This window comes from Halichondria panicea, chromosome 5 (assembly GCF_963675165.1).
Source record: "Halichondria panicea chromosome 5, odHalPani1.1, whole genome shotgun sequence".
NCBI lineage: Eukaryota > Metazoa > Porifera > Demospongiae > Suberitida > Halichondriidae > Halichondria > Halichondria panicea.
In genome coordinates, this window is record NC_087381.1 from 3,313,170 (window position 1) to 3,335,072 (window position 21,903).

At 44.2% G+C, this 21,903-nt stretch overlaps 3 protein-coding genes across 8 annotated transcripts; all 3 read right to left on the reverse strand.

The window, feature by feature from the left end:
- Positions 1 to 245: 245 nt before the first annotated feature.
- On the reverse strand, positions 246 to 21,572 carry LOC135335837 (uncharacterized). 6 transcript variants are annotated; one of them, XR_010394634.1, is made up of 11 exons: positions 3,499 to 7,220; positions 3,269 to 3,321; positions 3,115 to 3,186; positions 2,509 to 2,926; positions 2,259 to 2,437; positions 1,774 to 2,056; positions 1,456 to 1,653; positions 1,288 to 1,410; positions 1,039 to 1,153; positions 762 to 979; positions 246 to 684 (listed from the first exon to the last, which is right to left on the reverse strand). XR_010394634.1 is itself a non-coding variant. In XM_064531421.1 (9 exons), exons 5-9 carry the CDS (start codon positions 1,551 to 1,553, stop codon positions 651 to 653), a joined length of 588 nt encoding a protein of 195 aa, XP_064387491.1. In that variant the 5' UTR covers positions 1,554 to 1,653; positions 1,774 to 2,056; positions 2,259 to 2,437; positions 2,509 to 2,926; positions 3,115 to 7,189; the 3' UTR covers positions 246 to 650. The 6 variants fall into 6 exon arrangements, 1 of the variants encoding a protein (XP_064387491.1); XR_010394635.1 differs by adding an exon at positions 21,234 to 21,572 and having other exon boundaries at positions 3,115 to 6,756; XR_010394633.1 differs by having other exon boundaries at positions 3,115 to 3,321.
- On the reverse strand, positions 4,200 to 4,814 carry LOC135336363 (uncharacterized). Its single transcript, XM_064532125.1, has one exon. It carries the CDS (start codon positions 4,812 to 4,814, stop codon positions 4,200 to 4,202), a length of 615 nt encoding a protein of 204 aa, XP_064388195.1.
- On the reverse strand, positions 12,802 to 19,531 carry LOC135336364 (uncharacterized protein DDB_G0271670-like). The gene is made up of 3 exons (XM_064532127.1): positions 19,511 to 19,531; positions 19,282 to 19,356; positions 12,802 to 15,377 (listed from the first exon to the last, which is right to left on the reverse strand). The coding sequence occupies exons 1-3, from the start codon at positions 19,529 to 19,531 to the stop codon at positions 14,724 to 14,726; spliced, it is 750 nt and encodes a 249-aa protein (XP_064388197.1). The 3' UTR covers positions 12,802 to 14,723.
- Positions 21,573 to 21,903: the final 331 nt, after the last annotated feature.

Below are 21,903 nucleotides of genomic sequence, written 5' to 3' on the forward strand. Positions count from 1 at the left end.
AGTATCTATGCTGGCACAGATATAAAAAATACTTTGATTTACCTTGTGCGGTCAAAGGTTACGCGTGGGCGTTTTTGTGGGCAGTTCTAAAAATAGCTCAATACGAAGTTGGATGATTCTGAGAATGGGGCGAGTTGCATGCCCTCTTCTCTGTATACGCCCTTGGTATCGTTTTGTAATCGGAGCTGAATCAGACTAGAAATTCTATCATTCTGAAACTGACTGTAAAGCTCTTTTAATAATAGTTTCAGAATTGTCATTATTTTAAAGGCAAAGTGATAGTATAGACAACAAATTAGCAATAGAATTGAAAGCACAAAAGTGATAGTAACAACATGAAAGCTACTGCGTCATGCAGTATACATTGAAACAATACAATTTATTCGTCCAGTCGTGCATGTATACAAATCTGCTTGTTGGAATTGTCTCTCGTTCGACTTGTAGGACATTGAGCGGTCCGTTACCGACAAATTCACAAGTGTCTGTACATTCATGTACTATTGACATTTCAATTAAAATGTCAACAGGGTAGACTCCAGTAATCGTATCTGTTAGGGTCAACAGTGGGCAGTCATACTCGTTGACAATTGGTTGTCCATTCAAGACGATGCCCTCAAATTTCTGGACCAGGCACATAGATGAATGGGATGCTAGTCTGAGTACATTTGCCACCAGTATACCATACTGCAGTGTTGTGTGTGTGGTAGAAGTGTGAGGTTGTGTGTGAACACAAGTCGAATGTTAATTTGTAAAGTACGTACCTGTGACATGTTGTCTGTGGTGGCCAATTTAACAGATTGCCCACAGTGAACAAGTGGCCAGCTTGTGACACAACACCTCCATATCTTTGGACATCATCCCGCAGGTTAAAGGTCTCAAGAAGATCCACAGACAGGCCAGTGGGAAGGCTTCCCAGGGTCATCACCTCTCCACCCACCTTAAGCTCAACACTCGAGAGAGATGCAGGCTGTACTTGTTTCTGTAATTTGTGTCATTTTGTATGCTTTCGTCGACTCAACATAAAAATGTGATAATTACCATTCTGAGTGCTCCTGGCTGGTATATCGCCTTGTGTTTGGGTGGTGTTGCTCCATTCAGAAACTTTTGGACCGCATTTGAATGGTACATGTGTACCAGTCCTAACCCAACGCTCCTGGATGGTAATATGCATACTGGTTACGCGGGAAAGGGGGGGGGGGGTACGATCACTGTATATACAAGTATATGGCATAAAATGGTACAAAATGGTTGAATAAAAAGTAATAACTGTAGCAAGCCAACAGCTACCTGCCAAAACTGAGTGTCGTTCCCCCGTCACACACAAGCCTGAAGCTGAGAGCAATGTCTCTACTTGACGCAGCTTTAGAGTATACATTGTAGTTTCTCATCTTTGACTTGAAAGCCTCACACCTGCATGAATAAAATTGATGTACAGTGGACAGTAATTTGTTATACCTTTCTGTGTTAAAAGATGATGGGGGACCAAACTCTTTCATACTTTCCGGAAGATGGAGTAGCAGGTGAACTTTTTGTTTTTTCAGCATTTCAGGCATGCGTGTTTTCTTTTACGATGGCCACAAAGTGCTGACATACCTGGTCATAGTCGTGTACTTTATCCTCGGTGAATGGTACACAGTAGGCAATTCTGAATACCTATATATATACATGTATACATGTACACGTACAAGTACAAATTTGCATTATAAGGTTATAAGGTCAGTCTGTACCATGTGCTCGAAGCTATATACTTGTAATGCGTACATGTGCATGTACCTTTGAAAGAGCAAGCCAAACTTTTCTCTCTCCTTTAGATAGGTGCGGCCAAAACACAAACAACGCAATCTGAGACAAAGCCTTTTAATCTCTTCCCACAAATGACTTGTGATAGCTGACGATATTGCCAAGGACTTTCCCTTTAATGCCGGAGTAATTGAAAGTGCTGATCTTGGCAAGCACCTGGCGTTTCTGAGCTGCTGTGAGTTGTGGGATAAGGGTCTTGAGGAGGTACTTGTATGGTCCAAGGAGAATTGTGTGTAGTGTCTCCACAGGAGTTGACCTGTTGTGTGTTGGCAAAATTAAGTGTGTGTACCATAGCTGGATATTATGCGTTTAATGTGGAATCTTAATAATTGTAACTAATTGCTCCTCACACGTCCCATTTAAACAATTAACACACGATTGTTACATGCACTTGACTCGATCCAAAAACACGTATCATGTACATGTAACCACCATACACATACATATAGAAACGTTACCTGAAGAGATCTACACTTAGAAGGAATAGGGGATTATCGATCTCTTTCATTCCGAAACGCTTCCGTGTCTCAATTTTCCCTGTTTCAAATGGCTGATTTTTGATGCATTGAATGTGGAATTCAGCCAACTGCTTTGTTCTGCCAGCACATTTCATCGTTGGATCCTCACACTTGTTTACCTATAATTATGATAATATAGTAATGCACTGCATTGTGCCTGTATTTGTACGTGTACAAATAGTATACTTACCATACACATACGACAAAAGAGGTTTGCACCACTTTGATCCCATGTGATTCAGAAGCTCTGAGTGCCTTGGATTGTCAGCCAAAGCTGCAATAACGGGAGCAAAGACAATTGTTTGAGAGTAGAGTCATACATGACAATGCCATCCTCAAGTTTCTTGAGGTCTGACACAATTGCTCCAGACATCTCCATACAATCAACTTTGTTTGAACAAGCGATGAAATGGATGTAAGTTATGCAGCTGACTGTTTTGATGACGAGGTAGACCAGCAAGAAGAAAGCACCAGCAATCAAACTTATTCCACTTTTTATTTCGGTTGCCACTTGTATCGTCGGTGTACAAAAGAAGAGGAACAGTCATCACCGGGAGCCCCCCACATGTCTCCTTGATCAGGGGTGAGTCTGTGTATCTAGAAACTTCCTGTTCGTAACAAAGTATCATTATTACCTTATCGCATCATGTATAAGATACATTACTAACAATAACCACCCCCCAGCCCACTCACAGAACAAAATGAAACAACCTACATAATTATTATACACAGGACTTGACACTCATGCAGTCACCATTCACACATAATACAGTGTACAGACAATATGTGTACTTACTGAAAGACGCATGCTCTCAAATGTCGATGAACATTGATCCCATTCAATTGAAGTGGGAAGACAACAAACAGCCTGAATGTGACACATGGGAACTTCGATGCTCTCATCTCCGTATATGCACATGCATGCACCGCATCTATACCATGTAACTCACTTCGTTAGCGTTGTTAGTTTTTTTATCAATGGTGCTGATACTGGAACGTAAACCTATAATTATATAATAATAATAATCGTAGGTGCATGATTGCTGGACAATGGTGCATTGTATAAAGTAGATCTATAAGGTACTGAACAGCTATATTATTATACAAGTCATGTCAATGAGGAAATAGTCTATTAAGCTTTAATAATTATGTATAATCATGCTGTAACTTATACACTCACTTTTTAACTCATCTAATATCGACTGTAGGAGCTGGCTATCTGGGGAAGACATTTTGCTTTGCTTTGCTTTGTTTTATTACTACATGTACTCTCTCATGTGCTCTATTTTAAGCTTCTGGTCTGATACATGATCTCTTAACACACCAGATACTGTTCTGTCCGTTGTACACTTGTGTATCAATAAAAAAAAACTAACAGTACAGTAATTGGCTGAAATCTGCTTCAGATACAATTTGAAAATACAGAATAGTTACTGATCCGCATGCATACAGTTCAGATACAAAACCGACTACATAACAGTATCAGATGCGGAACAATTCACTTCAGATACGGAAATGATTATTTTTGGCTGTGTACAAGCCATAGCCACTTCATTGGGGGCGGCGATAACATCAAGCTAATTTGGTAGGTTGGGCTCAGATGCAAACGATGGAACTGTTCCAGGTTCCAGATTGTGTGCGATTGACCGGGAGAGGGATATGGGTGGTTGGTTTTAGTGGTTCCCCATAGAAATATATTTTCCTGTGTGGTTTAATCTACTAAGGAATTAATACAGCTATTGCGTAAAGGTAAGTATAGCAAAGCATAGCATATCATAATGGACACAAATTAATGTCAGACTAAGAACAAATACGTTTAGACACTGCCGCTAGAAGTTGTGAGGGAATGCGAACGTAGGTGAGATATGCAGAGCTTTTCCATCACCCGAGGGTTTGAATCATGGAGTCCTCGACGCCGTTCAGTGAAGCAGTCGTGGCTGCGCCAATTCTAAAACTATGGCCTGCGTACAGCGAACTGTCAATGCCCCGTGATGAAAGAGCCTTACGGAAGGAGGAGGTAAATTTGCATTTTGTGAGAGGTGCACCATCTTGGTAATGGAAGAGTAGGCCAGGATTTGTACCACGAATGGCCAGGTAGTTAAGGAGTGCTGCTACGGGACAAAGAGCGCTGCCGGTGCGCCCAACATAAACATCGACTCCTTGTCTGAATGGGTCTGTTTTGGATGCCTTTAAGTGCAGCCGAATAATGGACAGTTGCTGTGCATCGTTAACAGAGATATCTGCCAGGCAGAGATGGGCCGAGGGGTCGAAACAAGAGGGCGATGGGACAGTTATCTCGCCAGATCGAAGAAACCCAAAGAAACATGTCAGAGAGGCAGCCCAGAGCATTACGTTATCAAATGAGGGGTTATGAAAAGCGAGCTGGAGCTCCTGTAGTATCTTGGGTGTGATGGGAAGACGTGTTTTTGTTTTTGAGGCTGAGTCTTTGGACTGTGACGATTTGATGCCTTTGAGTACGTATGTGAGCTTTGGCATATCGGTAGTAAATGGGTTGGCGTGAGACTTTATAATGTGGTAATACCTGATTCCGGATAGGTATAATTTAATGGTTTGGTGCTTTAAGTGTTGTGTGCCTAGGAAAGCTACAAATTGGGTGAGGATAGTTTCGGTAGTGGGGTATGGGGTGTGAGTAGAGCGGTGGCAGAAGTCGAGGTATACCTGTGATGGGCTGTTGTGTAGGAAGAGATGGTGCTTTTGGCAAGGGCGGCTTGAAGGTAGCGTTGAACATTGAGCTCCAGGCTGGGGATGTCCAGTCTAGTCTGGAGATTGTGAGCAGGTCGATTAGGGCGGGGGGGATAGGATCCGGGTTGGGGAGGGCCTGTGGTGAGAGGGAGAGAAAGAGTTGTAAGTTATTCCTGGACAGGGCGTCGGCGAGAATGTTGATTGAGCCAGGGAAATGAGTGGCTGTAAGGAGCAGATTATGCTTAGCAGTTATGAAAAACAGGCAGTGCATGAGGGGCATTGCTTCGCAATCTTTGCTTGTTCCTGTATTAATGATTGCTACGACGGCTTCGTTGTCGCAGCGGCAGAGTATCGATTTTCCCTGCCATTGAGCGCCCCAGACTGCCACTGCAAAGACAATCGGTAGGAGTTCTTTGGCGGTGATGTGGAGACCTAATGTAGTGTGGGACCATTTATATTGGAACCAGCGATCGTTCCAGAAGGCGCCGCAGCCCCAATTCCCAGAGGCATCGGAAGTGAGGATGATCTCGGGGTTTTCCCGCTGGTGGCTGCGCATCATGGAGAGCCCGTTCCAATCGCCTATGAATTGTTTCCACCAGAGGATATCGGATCTTGCTTCGGTGTTTAGCCGGATGTGTGCTTCTCTGGGGCGGTTGTGAGAGGATTTCAGCAGGTCGACCAGGCGGCGAATGAAGGTGCGACCCGGTTTAATGACGATACTAGCGTCATGGAGGAGCCCTACCAGCGATTGCAGGTCACGTTTTAAACATGACCTTCGTCCGGCCCAAGAGATTAGTGTGTGCTGGAGCCGCGACAATTTCTCCGCTGGGAGACGTAGCTGGAGGAGAGATGTGTCTAGCTCAATACCCAGGAAAGTGAGGCATGTGGTAGGGCCCTCGAGGGCCAAAGGTAAATCTTGCAGGTATCGACGAGCAGTTGGAGGTTGGTTTGGCATTCGTGGCTGTGGGGTTTCCCTGTGGTGATAAAGGAAGTGATCTAGATTTGTAACCCCTCTTTCTAGAGCAATCCATTGGAGGCCGTCGGCTATAGCGTTAAATATCTTAGGGGCCGAGCGTAGGCCAAAGGGCAAGGTTGTGTCGATGTAGAGCTGGTTGTCCCACATCATCCCTAGCAGATGGCGGTCATCAGGGTGAATCGGGACATTTCTGAAAGCGTTTTCTATGTCTATCTTAGCTAGAAGTGTATCGCGTCCTGACAAAAGGATTCGTGGGATGATGTAGTCTACTTTTGTGTAGGTCAGAGAGCAGAGCTGACGGGAGATACCGTCTTAATGCTGTGGGATTTGGGGTGCGATAGGTCCAATATCAGGCGCCATTTTTCTGAGTGTTTTTTAGGTATATAGCGCCAAGGCTGCTTGTGTGGACGTATGGGTAGAGTGTTGGGTTAAGTGGGCCAACAAGTCGTTGCGCGCCGGTTTCGGCGAGGAGGGATTTTTTGATTATATCAGGGTGCTCGATGGCCGATGGGTGGTTAGTGGATGCTGAGCGGAGAGCAGTGTTAGTGTGGTCAAAGCCTATCCGGAAGCCGTGGGCGATGCCGTGTAGTATGTACGATGCGTAGTGTTGGTCGGGGTGATAATCTAGCCAGAGTTGCCATGCATCGTAATTGAGCGGTGATGTAATGATGGCTAAGCGGGGAGGCAAGGGCGGCTGTGCTGGGTTGATGTGAGAGGCAAGGGCGAGCAGGTCGGGAGTGTAGGGGTATAGTGGCGTCCCTGTGTGGGTGAAACTACTTAACATGCTTAATATTTATCATTGTACATGTTGTACATGTGTAATCATGGCACATAATAATGGGGTAATCAGAAACGCAAAGTGAAGCAATAGGCATAATAATGAAGCAATAAGGGCAACGCAAATGAATAATAATGAGGCAACGCAATAGGCATAATAATGAACTAATGAAGCAATGATGAGGAAATAAGCATAGTGAGAAACACAGCAATTAACCGATTATACGCCGCAGACGCATTTATGCGTCATGTCGGTATGACGCCATAGACGCATTTTTGCGTCAACCGCAGTAATCCGGCTTCTCTCTGCTCTAAAGAAACCAGGGAGCGGCTGCTGCTATTTTAACGCTACTACTATGTCCAGTTACTGTTCAGGTAAGTATATATGCAGTCAAAACCTCTTACTGTGCAGAAAATATTTTGGCAATACACGCTTGCCAAAATATTTTCTGCACAGTAAGAGGTTTTGACTGCATATATACTTACCTGAACAGTAACTGAATATGTAGCTAGTTTACAAATTAAATATTAATTATTGGCATGAACAAACGGTTGTTTCTCCATGTAACCAATCCTAGATTACATCATCTATATACCTTCTTAATGACGTCATAATCATACTAAATGATGCACTGCACAGTACACTAGTAGCGCTGGTAGTATTAGCAGCAGTAGCGCTGGTAGCAGCAGTAGCACTGGTAGCACTAGTAGCAGCAGTAGCGCTGGTATAGCAGCAGTAGCACTAGTAGCACTGGTTGCAGTAGTAGCACTAGTAGTAATAGCAGCACTGGTAGCACTAGTAGCAACAGTATAGCACTGGTAGCACTGGTAGCATCAGTAGCACTGGTAGCATCAGTAGCACTAGTAGCAGCAGTAGCACTGGTAGCACTAGTATAGCAGCAGTAGCACTAGTAGCACTGGTTGCAGTAGTAGCACTAGTAGTAATAGCAGCACTGGTAGCACTAGTAGCAGCAGTAGCACTGGTAGCAGCAGTAGCACTGGTAGCAGCAGTAGCACTGGTAGCACTAGTAGCACTGGTAGCAGCAGTAGCACTGGTAGTATTAGTAGCAGCAGTAGCACTGCATGGTAGCATTAGTAATACTGGTAGCGTTGGTAGCGCTCATTGAAATAGCCTAGAACACACAAGTGGCTGTGCCATCTGCGTACCGGCTAACATGATCAGACACAGCATATTTTCATTCGGGAGTTCTTTATTCGAAAAACTACACTGGAGACAAGCAACCTTGTATAGGAGGAACTGAAATCCTTATTTGTTTCCTTTTAATTGAAGTTATGTAGCACCTCCTACAAAAAAGGTGAATTTACATCAACTTGAAGGTGCAAATACAACTGTAAATTATATAGTGGTTAATTTTTTAATATGAATAGCGGTGATTTTGTTTGATCCAGTACTTTGCTTCAGTAGTTGCACTGCATTGCATGTGTTGCAGTGAACAACACCTAGGTTTTTTCGTAAGTAACATTTTTGCAAGCTCACAAAAAAGAAAAGAATTTTACCCTATGCCCGCTATATATACGACAATGCATATATACTCCTAGCCTCGATCCCAGGCCGATCTGTCTCTAATTGAACGCTAGGTCGCCTCCTCGGCCTGGTATTGATTGTATCTGGGCGTGACTTCCTTATTATTATTAGTCCATGTGGTCAAATGAAAATTGAATAAAATTAATGATGGCTTCTAAGTTTGTTCTTTGTAGGTTATGTTGCAGCACTGATGCCATACAAAACAGAAGATATAAACATTTGTTCAGCAGTAAGGCTCTCAAAGAAGATATTCCAGGGAGGCTCAGTCTTGCATTGGATCTGCCTGTTAGTGATTCAGATGGCCTGTCAAAGATTGTCTGTCTTTCTTGTATCAAGAAGATAGAGTCCATAGAGTTGTTCAGGCTCCTGGCCAGACGTAGCTACCAGAAACAAGTGTCCAAAGAGCAGCTCCCTAGTAGTCCAGTAAGATCAGCCCCTAAGAAAAGGACTAAGGACACGAGTGGTTCCGACGCATCTCCTTTCACTGTGAGCTCGCGTCCATCAGCAAAGAGGAGTACCATCGGGGTTCGAGGAAAAAGGCTTGCTTTTACTCCTGCACAAAGTAGGAAATTTTTAATGTGATAGTGTTGTAAATAAAATTATTTTTTTAGCTCACATTGATGGTCCACATAATGCCAGTGCCTCGACATCATCTGCAATCGCTGTGGAGCTAGAGGGTAGGTCAGAAACTATCCAGTTTGCAGCCAACATTGGAGCACCAGGAGGGGCAAATGCTCTAAGCTCACCTAGGTGTGCATAGGCAGGACAAAAGTCAGAGCTCCTACAGAACATACATAATAATCACAACGGGAGTTATTAATAACTTACCACTTGTAAACACAGTGTGCTTCGTCCACAGCTATTGCCACTAAAGAGGAATTGAGTGGAGGCTCTAGTAATAGCATCCTCCAACGATAGTCTTCAACAACAGCCTCTGGGGCAGTGAACAGCAGACGGTACTTTCCATCCGACACATCTTTGTTAGTGGCAACAAGACTTCTGTCGATTCCCTTATTACTACTGAGGATGGCAGCAGAAACACCTCTAGTGTTCAGACTCCTGGTCAATCATGAGAGACACAAGGGGAGAGATGACAAGAACTACACTTCTGGCGACAAGAGGACCCTTAGTCCTACCAAGCTTGTAGTCCATCAAGAAGGGTAGCAATTGATAGCACAGAGACTTGCCATACCCAGTTGGGAACCACACAAAAACGTCCCTTCCTTCTGACAGGAGCTTGAGAGCACGGACCTGCTGTTCCTTGAGGATCAGTCCTTCTTGCTTCACACAAGACAGTGCATACGCTAATGCTTCTTGGATATCAAAAGACGTTGAAATTGCCATAGTAGTAGCTAGCTAGCTTTACGGAGCTATTCATGAGATTACAATTACTTTTACGGAGTAGGTGCTCATACATACACCATTAGTGTTAAGTCGCTCAGGAATTCGCTCTTTTTTAGCGAATACCTGAGCGAGGTGGAGCCAATAAGAGCACGCCCAGATACAATCAATACCAGGCCGAGGAGGCGACCTAGCGTTCAATTAGAGACGGATCGGCCTGGGATCAAGGCTACTATACTCCAGGCATGCATGATTATTTTCTGTTACAAACACATACATTTAGCTGCTTTATTGAATCACATAATACACCTTGTCTAGCTACATTTTGAGCAAAATAGGCATTTGCTAGAAAATTGGGCTGTAAAATTTAGTAAAATAGGCTTAGATTATAGATGGACCTCTAATTGAATTCCACTGTGCAGCAACAATATACCACATGCATGCTGCTTGCATCTTGCACACTATAGCCTCGCCCCCAAGCCAATTAAAAAAAAAGCGGCTTGGGAACGAGCATGTTGAGTGTTTATTAAATGTTCACTTCCTGTTGTGAGACCGTGTTATGTAGTGTTATGTTACTTGTAAACTCGTTGTGTTTTAATTAAACCATTACATGAGTAACACGCACTGGCTATCAAAGAAGCAAAATATTTGATATTATAGAGTAGAAAATTTGAGCAAAAAAGAAAAGCAAAATGGGTAAACAAAAAATTAATGGTTAAGGTCTATAATCACATACCCATGCATGAATAGGTACAGTGGCTAAGGCAAAACCACAGTACCGTATATCTTCTAATTTATCGGACAGCAAAAAATAATTATTTTGGAAATTGTCCGGGTATAATTGGAACAGATTTTTATAGAGCATGCGAAGTGTCCGGAATAATTAGAACAAGCAAGCAGCTGCATGCGAGCTAGCTAAGTTTAATAGAACAGGGTACGACTGAATAGTTGCACTAGCTATCTAAAACTAGCTAATCAAAGCTATCTAACTGCAGTACTGTAAGTCTTACTTGCCGCCTATGAACGATAACTCAATTTTTCAAGGTATTGTCCGGATATTTAGAACAAATGTAATATTAAAGTACTGGAGTGTCCGTTGTATTAGAACAACGAAAATTGCCCAAAAGAGTGTCCGGGTAATTAGAAGTGTCCGATAAATTAGAAGATATACGGTACATGTACACAAGCATGAAACCACAATGTAAACTGTGCACATGGTTACTGAAATGCGGTGCATGGAACCCTTGTAGTATTCTCCAGTGGTGTAGGAACCAGGCAGTGCAGCCTCCCTTAATTTTTTTGTCAACCTTACACAAACTCAATAGAAGTTGTCCAAGAAACACGCAAACATATATCTGCCTGTCTGCATCAGAATCAGTCCCAGAGCTTAATTTTCTTGAGGGACAACCCCCAGAACCCCTTGCAGGCGCACTTTAATATGTGTGTTGGTGCATAGATGTTATACCTTCTTACGTAGTATCATAGATTGTTCAATCTATGGTAGTATTTACTACAATTTAAACCATAATTTGCTGCTGTCAAGTTGTACTTTGGACTCTAGCATTTAGCCTCACTATCTATTGTTTTAACATTTCCTCTCTTTGTTCATGTGAGCCCCACCCAGGGCCTCTATCACTGCATTTTGAGCAACTCCTTCCTTGTTGAACCAACTTGGCGGTTTTTAATTTAACGTCTCTACGTTGTGTCCACCAGAAGTTTTTAAATTCGGTAAAATTTTTCAAATCGCCAAATTAAAACACCCATCAAGTTACCAGTTACAGTGTATATAATTGTAAGGGGTTTGGATTTTGCAGGCCATGGCAATTCCAATTACTTATGATTGCTTTTGTTGGCTTGTTACAGACAATCATAACAGAAGCCAACCAAAATACTGCTATTTACTACAGTGCTTTGGAGTATAGTCTGCAAAAGTAGTAAATTACCACACATTTGTGAGTGAGTAGCTGTACTTAAATGTAAATATCTTTCGATTGGAACATTTCTAATTGTGTTGATACCAATGTGTAGGTGAATAACCAAGCTACAACGTACCCAAAAATGTTTCCATGGAAACATAAGGTGGTGGGTTTGTGGTGATTAATAGAACAACAACAAATTGTTATAGTGGGTAATCGGTTAGAGTAATAAAACAGTAATCTTGTATACAACTAAGGTCCTAGACTTCATCACATACAATGGTTTAGGTATCCTGACCATCCCTTTATGCATGGGTCTTACTAGCCTCGGTCCCAGGCTGATTTTTTTTTAATAGAACGAAGTTGAAAAATACGGCCTGGTATTGATTGTATCTGGGCGTGGCAGGAACCGGAAACAAAAACAGTGATTCTTTACATTTTGTTTCCTGCTTTTTTTCTGTAATACTAAAGGTGTACGTAGAGGCATTTTACTCCCGTAAAAGTTACAGTAATTTAGCTCCGTGTCATGTTCTCAATTTATAGCTAGCTAGCTATGGCATGCAACTCGTTGTCTTGTTTGAAGCAAGATGGCCTCACTCTCATGGCAGAACAGGCCCAGGCTCTCAAGCTCCTGTTTGAGGGAAGGGACGTGTTTATCTGGTTCCCAACGGGGTATGGCAAGTCTCTCTGCTATATCAGTTGCTACCCTTTTTAATGGACTACAAGCTAGGTAGGACCAAGGCTCCTCCTGTTGACAAAAGTGTTGTTCTTGTTAATTGTCTCTCCCCTTGTATCTCTCATCATGAGACTCATGATTGACCAGATCAGGAGTCTAAACAATAGAGGTGTTTCTGCTGCCATCCTCAGTAGCAATAAAGGAATCGACAAAGATTTGGTTGCCACTGCCAAAGAAGTGTCTTCTGGGAAGTATTTCCTGCTGTATACTGCCCCAGAGGCTGTTGTTGAAGACCACTGTTGGAGGATTCATTTTTTGTTGTACAACGAGTCAATTTATTAAAAAACCACGCCCAGATCACGCCCAAATACAATCAATACCAGGCCTAGTAGGCGACCTAGCGTTCAATTGGAGACGGATCGGCCGGGGGTCGAGGCTAGGGTCTTACATATGTTCACAGTGTTTATAATTCATGATTTACTGGTTTTTAGGTACGCCTTGGTTAGAGTAATATCTTCTGAACATTTTATAGCTTAGCTTAGAGTTTACATTTATCTGTAAACTTACTACAGAAATTTGAAAGCTAAGCTATTAATTTTTCAGAAGTTATTACTCTAACCAAAAGTGTACCTGAAAACCAGTAAATCATGAATTATAAACACTGTGAACATATGTAAGACCCATAAAGGGATGGTCAGGACACCTAAACCATTGAACAATTATGTGATGAAGTCTAGGACCTTAGCTGTACAAGATTACTGTTTTATTACTCTAACCGATTACCCACTGTAACAATTTGCTGTTGTTCTATTAATCACCACAAACCCACCACCTTATGTTTCCATGGAAACGTTTTTGAGTATGTTGTAGCTTGGTCATTCACCTACACATTGGTATCAACACCATTTCTAGAAATGTTCTGATCAAAAGATATTTACATTTAAGTACAGCTACTCACAAATTTGTGGTAATCTACTCTCTAAGCTGGATGCACTGTATAAGAATTTTATTAGGCCAAACTAAAATGGTAGCGCCATTTAGGCAAGCCGTAATTATTATTACCGGTAATATAGATGTATATACATAATTATAAGGAATGGCTTTGCAGTTTGCACCTTAGCTTATCTGTGGTATTCCATATAAGGAACGCTCAACCTATGCTTTAGAAGTAGATCTGAGGTTCGAGTTAAAAGTTGTTACCATTATTCAGTAAAAAAGTTGCTATACTTATAGTGCATGTCATGGGGTGAACTTTCATCCAGGGAGGAATAAAATTAAACAATCCTGTTGCAAGTGCAATCTACTGTGTAACAGTTGTCCTGAGCATGATGATAGCAAAAAAAAACCACCTTCTTCTAGGCTGAAAATGATGCATGGACAACTGTTACAGTATACTGTGTTTTGCAAGTTGCTTGTCATTGTGCACAGTAAATGGGCGTTGTCTATAGTACTACTGTGGTTACTAGATTTAATCAGGAATGTGCTGACTCATAACTTTCCTCTATGTCCTCTAATTTCTACCTGCTCTTTTAGTGCACTTCTATAACTAAAACAACTGCCATACTGGCTCAAATCAACAGAAGTATAGCAAGTCAACAGAGTACTGCATGTGCATATACACTATAACAGCTTAGCTAACTAAGTTAGCAAATTAATTTTTTTTGCTGAATAGACACGTTCACTTTACTAGACTCAGTAGTACTATGATGATAGCAACGCCCATTTACTGTGCACAACGACAAGCAACTTGCAAAACACAGTATCTGCTGTAATTTATAGGAATGGTGTGATGCTTTTTACCACATTTAGCAATTTAACACTTGATAAAGCCAACCACTATAGTAGTAAATCCCACACACAGCCTCACCACAATACATGTCAACACATACCTGACACTGGCACATACAACTTCCAGCCTGTCAGGGGTTAGCTTAGCCTCGATTCCAGGCCGCAGGGAAAAGCGCAAAGCGGCCTGGTTCGACGCTAGGGTTCTATACCATAATTATCATGAATCCAGAGCTACATGTGGTCAATTGTATGTCAGGTGGACCATGCATGTCCCAGCAAATACATGATTTACTCCATTAAAATGCTAAACTTTGCTGAACACAGGTGGGTTTATGTATATGCTGATGCATCCATTAGTATCGACCACACGTTTAAAGTAACTTATTATTATAATTATTATTATTGAAGATGGGTGTTGCAATACAATTCATCAACGGTATTGGCCAAGTAATTTCTTGGCAGTTCACAAAGTTAACACCAATTATTGATGAATGTGAGGTCCTCCTTTTAGCGATCGATGCATCCTCCTTGGAAAACCAGTATTATAGAAATGTATATGTCGATAACTGTGCATGCACAAGTAGAAATATTAAAGATACTTATAATTATAGCTACTATAATTATAGTGCTACCAGCGCTACCATGCATTCAGTGCTATTATAGTGCTACTGCTAGCCTGCTACTATAGTGCTACTTCTGCTACCAGCGCTAGACTGCTGCTGCTACCAGCTGCTACCAGTGATACTGCTGCTACCAGAGCTACCAGTGCTACTGCTGCTACCAGCGCTACTGCTGCTACTAGTGCTACCAGTGCTACTATAGTGCTACTAGTGCTACCAGTGCTACCAGTGCTACTGCTGCTACCAGTACTACCAGCGCCACTGTTGCTACCAGAGCTATCAGTGCTACTAGTGCTACCAGTGCTACTGCTGCTACTAGTGCTACTAGTGCTACCAGTGCTACCAGTGCTACTGCTGCTACCAGTGCTACCAGCGCTACCAGTGCTACTGCTGCTACTAGTGCTACTAGTGCTACTAGTGCTACCAGCGCTACCAGTGCTACTGCTGCTACTAGTGCTACCAGTGCTACTGTTGCTACCAGCGTTACTGCTGCTACCAGTGCTACCAGTGCTACTACTGTTACCAGCGCTACTGCTGCTACCAGTGCTACCAGTGCTACTGCTGTTACCAGCGCTACTGCTGCTACCAGTGCTACCAGTGCTACCAGTGCTACTGTTGCTACCAGCGCTACCAGTGCTACTGCTGCTACCAGTGCTACTGCTACTGCTGTTACCAGCGCTACTGCTGCTACCAGTGCTACTGCTGCTACTATAGTGCTACCAGTGCTATACTGCTGCTATATACTAGTGCTACCAGTGCTACTGCTGCTACCAGCGCTACCAGTGCTACTGCTGCTACTATAGTGCTACCAGTGCTACTGCTGTTACCAGCGCTACCAGTGCTACCAGTGCTACTGTTGCTACCAGCGCTACCAGTGCTACTGCTACTACCAGCGCTACCAGTGCTATATACTAGTGCTACCAGTGCTACTGCTGCTACTAGTGCTACCAGTGCTACTGCTGCTACCAGTGCTACCAGTGCTACTGCTGTTACCAGCGCTACCAGTGCTACTGCTGCTACCAGTGCTACCAGCGCTACTGCTGCTACCAGTGCTACCAGCGCTACCAGTGCTACTGCTGCTACCAGTGTTACTGCTGCTACTGCTGTTACCAGCGCTACCAGTGCTACTATAGTGCTATTGCTGCTACCAGCGCTATACCAGTGCTACTACTGCTACCAGCGCTACCAGTGCTACTGCTGCTACCATACAGCGCTACCAGTGCTACTACTGCTACCAGTGCTACTGCTGCTACCAGTGCTACTGCTGCTACTAGTGCTACCAATGCTACTGCTGCTACCAGCGCTACCAGCGCTACTGCTGCTACCAGTGCTACTGCTGCTACCAGCTCTACCAGTGCTACTACTGCTACCAGCTCTACCAGTGCTACTACTGCTACCAGCTCTACCAGTGCTACTGCTGCTACCAGTGCTACCAGTGCTACTGCTGTTACCAGCGCTACCAGTTCTACTATAGTGCTACAAGTGCTACTGCTGCTACTGCTGTTACCAGCGCTACCACTGCTACTACTGCTACCAGCGCTACCAGTGCTACTGCTGCTACCAGCGCTACCAGTGCTACTGCTGCTACCAGTGCTACCAGTGCTACTACTGCTACCAGCGCTACCAGTGCTACGGTGCTACTGCTGCTACCAGCGCTACCGCTGCTACTAGTGCTACTGCTGCTACCAGTGCTACCAGCGCTACTGCTGTTACCAGCGCTACCAGTGCTACTGCTGCTACCAGTGCTACCAGCGCTACTGCTGCTACCAGTGCTACCAGCGCTACCAGTGCTACTGCTGCTACCAGTGTTACTGCTGCTACTGCTGTTACCAGCGCTACCATAGTGCTATTGCTGCTACCAGCGCTATACCAGTGCTACTACTGCTACAAGCGCTACCAGTGCTACTGCTGCTACCATACAGCGCTACCAGTGCTACTACTGCTACCAGTGCTACTGCTGCTACCAGTGCTACTGCTGCTACTAGTGCTACCAGTGCTACTGCTGCTACCAGCGCTACCAGCGCTACCAGTGCTACTGCTGCTACCAGCTCTACCAGTGCTACTACTGCTACCAGCTCTACCAGTGCTACTACTGCTACCAGCTCTACCAGTGCTACTGCTGCTACCAGTGCTACCAGTGCTACTGCTGTTACCAGCGCTACCAGTGCTACTATAGTGCTACCAGTACTACTGCTGCTACTGCTGTTACCAGCGCTACCAGTGCTACTACTGCTACCAGCGCTACCAGTGCTACTGCTGCTACCAGCGCTACCAGTGCTACTGCTGCTACCAGTGCTACCAGTGCTACTACTGCTACCAGCGCTACCAGTGCTACGGTGCTACTACTGCTACCAACGCTACCGCTGCTACTAGTGCTACCTACTATACTGAATGCTGCTATTATACACCCAGCTACTATGACGTCATTAAGAAGGTATATAGATGATGTAATCTAGGAATGGTTACATGGAGAAACAACCGAACAAACACTATCAAAAAATTATATAGAGCTACTAGCATGGCTAAGAGCCACACTAGATCAGTGAGGAGGTGCTGCATGAAATTGTAGGCTACCCACTAGCTCTGGGACCTGCACAGATTGACATAGAAGACCCAGTAGCCGAGTACAGCAAGGTAACAGAGATGTGCCAGTCATGGAGGGCAGTGATGATGAGTTTTCTGATTGAGCAGTTTGGAGAGGAGCTTGAAGGTAAATGCAACAAATAAAATGGCTTCACTCAATGTATAGAATAAAAACAAGAACATCAAATACCCGGTACAGTATGAGAGGTGAATAGTGCCAAAAGAAAACGAATTTGCTGTGTTAGGAGGCGGCGGCTTAACCTCGAGGGTGGTGGCAGGTGTCAGTTGTTGGTGGCGGCGAGTGTCAGTTGGTGACGGCAATGTGGTTGGTGGCGGCGGCTTAGCCTCAAAAATGTAAAGGCCAGCCGTGAATATAGATGAGGTTAGAACCACTTGACCTTAGCTAATAGAGAAACAGAGGGTTGCTCCTGTGCTAGCTAGCCTCGAGACCATGAGCAGCCTGATATCAGGTCAGCGCTAGAGCAACTGTCTGGACTGGTCTTGACCACTCCACAATCCCTCCCAGACACTAAAAACAAGCTTGAGAAGTAAGTCTGCTAAGTCCAAGATAACTTTAGGTAAAGGTCAAGTGGTCCATATTCACATCCACATTAATATATTCGAGGCTAAGCCGCCTCCACCAAGTAAATACCCGCCGTAACCTCGAGGTTAAGCCGCCGCCACTAGATAGAGTCTCTACACTCTCATGCCGCCACCAAAAAACACCCGCCACCATAGATACATGTAGAAGAAGGAAACAGCCTCCGCCACATTCGAGGTTAAGCCGCCGCCACCAAACAAACACCCCCCTCCAAAAAACATCCTCCTTTTGGCACTACTCACCCCTCATAGTACAGTACACCAATAAATTATCAAAAATGTAGATCTGGATAGGACATCGACACTGCATCAGCTGACCACTGTTGTGAAAGTCTTACCACCAACGTCAACCTTCCTGTACATGGCATTGTCTGTGCGCGTGTATGTCGCGTGTATGTGTGTAAGTGGATTTGTGTGTGTGTGTGTGTGTGTGTTTGCGTACGTATGTGTGTGTGTGTGTTTGCGTGCGTGTGTGTGTGTGTGTGTGTGTGTGGATTTGTGTGTGGATTTGTGTGTGTGTGTGTGTGTGGGTGTGTGTGTGTGTGTGTGTGTGTGTGTGTGTTTGCGTGTGTGTTTGCGTGTGTGTTTGCGTAAGTATGTATCAGTGCGTGTGTGTGTGTTTGCGTGCGCGTGTGTGTGTGTGGATTTGTGTGTGTGTGTGTGTGTGCATGTGGGTGTGGGTGTGTGTGTGTGTGTGTACGGGAGTGTTTGTGTATGCTTGTATGTGTGCGTGTGTCTAACCATGTATTCTACTCTTGACAGAGGCGACTCCAAGGTACTCCAAAAGGGACCCAGTGGCAGTAATCAATTGACAGCAAAGTATTCATGGACCTATACAGCAGTAGCCACAGCAGACACTTTTTATATCTATTGTTAGTTACGCAAAGAATTATAATCGTTACTGATGGTCCAAAAAATGTTTTCCAAGGCTCGTAGAACGAAAGGCGAGGCTATTATTTTACTATTCAAGGGCTATATATAATTACATAATAGGTTATACACACGAGTTCTAAACATAATGGTGGTGTAGTCAACAAACGTAATATGTACCCTGGCTCACCTCGCTGCTACTGCCACTGTTCCTCTGTTCACTGTACATACGCGGCCCCACCTCCGGATTATTGGATCCAGCCACACCTACATGTAGTGTACGTATATATGTACACAAAGAAGGCTAATCAATGCTGCTTAGCACTACAAATTCTAGATACAACTACTATCTACCATGTACAGTCAGTACCAGACCATAGAGCTTCTAGCGATTCTACAAACGCATGCAACAAGTACGAACAAGTACTACAGCAACTACAACCGGTTGTATTTTTAATATTAATTTTATGCGCCTGATTTTAAAGTCTATAATAGGTGATGCAGGCCCTAAAGTAGACTCTAAACATTCAGTAGAGTCAACATACAGCTTAGGAAGCTTGTACTCACCTTTTTACCACTGCCACTGTTTCTCTTTACACATAGCTGCCTCTGGTTATAAGCCACACCCAGTACCTTGTGTAGCTGCACAGAAAAAGGCTAAGCAACGCTTCTTAGCACTACAAACTCTACAGCTACGTCCTATATACTTACTACAATGAGTATTAGACTGTATAAAGCTTCTAGCGAATCGAAAAAGCCATGTAACAAAGTAGTATTATACGCAACTACTACTTACCGCTTGACAGAAGCAGATCATAGCCAAACCTTCGAGATAGTAAGCGATTCGGGCATCATCTTGTAGATCTTTGACTGGTCTTTCTTCCTAGTCTAACTTGCACAATCAAAAGTCGAAGCGCTTTCAAGTTACGAACAGTTTTTCTAAGAACTGATTAATTTGTGCATTTTTTAAAAATCAATATGGCTGCGGGGGTGTTCCCGCAACGTGACGTCATGGCGTATATTCGGTTAATACACAGCAATTAGTGGTATGGGCGGGAGCTACGGGCAGGGGCTACTGGTGGCTTTTGTTGGGACAGTGGGATCTCGGGTGTCCGTGGACGCCGCATACTAAACACTTATGAGGGTAGCGACAAGAGAGGCCATATTTGCAGTTTCCGCCGGATGTGTTATAGTTGATGCAGTGCTCCCCTGGTGGTCTGGGGCGTTTGGGGGCGGGTGGCATTAGGGAGGGACCGGGGTTGAGACGGTGGGTGTTGTGTGGGAAGAGGATCGGTGGGGATAGGGTACCGTGGACAGTCAAAGGTGTGGTTTCCTCTGTCTACCTGGCATATCGGGCACCACGACACAGGGTTGCCTTGTCCGGTAAAGGCGAGAGAGTATAGCTGGGTGTTAATGGTGGACCACTCTTGGCAGTGTGTTGCGGCGGCCCATTTACGGTACTCTGTATCGTAGTACAGCCAAGAGGGGTACCTAAACTTCTTTGCTGCTTTGACGATAAATAATTGGTATGCTATTAATTCTGGTAAGGCTTGCGGGTGTCTGGACAAGAGGATTAGGATGTAGGTGCTATACAGCTACACCCATGTGGCGATATCGATTATTTGTCTTTTTCGTTTCTTCTGGCTTTCCCAGCTACGTTGAGGGAAAAGGACAATCCGTGGTGGAAGAGCTGGAGCGAAGCTGATTGGGCAGCAGCTCCGAGAGGTCCGTGTACTGCCAGGAGAGGATCGTGTCGAGTAGTTTGGGGGGGATGGTTGGAATGTCCGGGAAGCCCGCGAGAGGGTTGGTAGTGGGAGCAGGTGGGAGCGCTGTGGGGTGGGTGGGGACCAGGGGTGGGGTGGCAGAGGGGGGCAGGAGCATGGTTGGGGAGGAGTCAGCTTGGAGGTAGGTAATCCAAGGGCATGAATGGTGGCTGCGGACGGCATTCCGCTGTCTATGGTACCTGTGGGCGAGTGTGCGTCAGGGGGGGTTCGCCAAGTGATAGATTGGCGGTATACGGGGTAGGGTGGTAGGCGGGTATAGAGCTGGGCAGTACACGGCATATTATATAAACATGGCATATTATAGAGCAGCACATTATAGAACAGAGCAGCACGTATGTTATAGAGCAGTACATTATAGAGCAGGCCTAGAGCTGGCTGGCATAGCTGGCATTTGGCTGGCATTTGGCATATAGCAGTATATTATGGCAGTATATTATAGAGCAGTACATTATAGCGGGGCATTATATTATAGAGCAGAGCAGGGCATTATATTATAGAGCAGTACATTGCAGTATAATTATTATAGAGCCTTACAATATAGAGCAGCAGGGCCGGGCAACGTTATAGAGCGTAATATAGGGGCAGTATACTATGCAGGGCAGTATACTATAGCAGGGCAGTATATAGTATGGAGCAGAGCGGGGCGGTATTTTATAAGCTGTTATTGTTATTGTAGGCTGTTATAAGTAATATGGGTGAGGGCAGGGCAGGGTGGGCAAAGAATGTAGGACTCACGGTAATGAGGCTGGTGAGTCTGTTGAGCTGCCGCCAGGGCCTGCTCGAGGGTGGAGAGCCTTTCGTTGAGGGCCACCAGGTCGGCGGGTGTGTCCCTCGGTGTAGGAGAGATGGAACCAGAGGGAGAAGACATCTTTAAACTCATAATCATAGATAGACTACCGTATAGCGGGTATATTTCGAGGGTATAAATGTTCGCGGTTTTCGCGGATTGAGCCTCTACCGCGAAAATTTATACCCACGAAAATTTATATCTTTATTGAATAGTAGGCGTGTTCAGTATTATTGACCACACCTATCGACAATAAGAGGTGCTCACCGTTATAGGCTAGGCCTGGATTCGAGGCTAACGGTGTGGTGGTAACAGCTGCATGTTTTTTTTTTTTTTTTTTTTTTTTTTTTTTTTAGCCTTTATGGCGAAACGAGTAGTTAAGGTAAGTACAAAAACGGGTAGACAGATATAAATCGAAATCTAAGTAAGGTAAAGTTATGAAGAACAAACATTTTATAGTAAGTTTAGGTATGCCCCATCAAGCACAGGTGATAGAGTTTGATGTGCGCATGCGCCAAAAGGCTGGAACTCAGACCACGAAAATAAAATCCGCGAAATCCTTTGTAATGGTCCATCCGCGAAAATTTAAGGTATCTATGCTATAATCGAGATAATTAC

What these genes read in the sequence shown, in the direction of transcription:
- LOC135335837 (XM_064531421.1), bottom strand. Translation starts at nt 1,553, where the DNA reads ATGCCTGAAATGCTGAAAAAACAAAAAGTTCACCTGCTACTCCATCTT. An exon ending in ACGACACTCAGTTTTGGCAG is followed by an intron (nt 1,154 to 1,287) that starts GTAGCTGTTGGC and finishes ATTACCATCCAG; the next exon opens with GAGCGTTGGGTTAGGACTGG. An exon ending in CCACAGACAACATGTCACAG is followed by an intron (nt 685 to 761) that starts GTACGTACTTTA and finishes ACAACACTGCAG; the next exon opens with TATGGTATACTGGTGGCAAA.
- LOC135336364 (XM_064532127.1), bottom strand. Translation starts at nt 19,531, where the DNA reads ATGATCTGCTTCTGTCAAGCG. An exon ending in TGATCTGCTTCTGTCAAGCG is followed by an intron (nt 19,357 to 19,510) that starts GTAAGTAGTAGT and finishes TTTTCTGTGCAG; the next exon opens with CTACACAAGGTACTGGGTGT. An exon ending in ACAGTGGCAGTGGTAAAAAG is followed by an intron (nt 15,378 to 19,281) that starts GTGAGTACAAGC and finishes TAGCACTGGTAG; the next exon opens with CACTATAGTAGCAGCAGTAG.
- LOC135336363 (XM_064532125.1), bottom strand. Translation starts at nt 4,814, where the DNA reads ATGCCAAAGCTCACATACGTACTCAAAGGCATCAAATCGTCACAGTCC.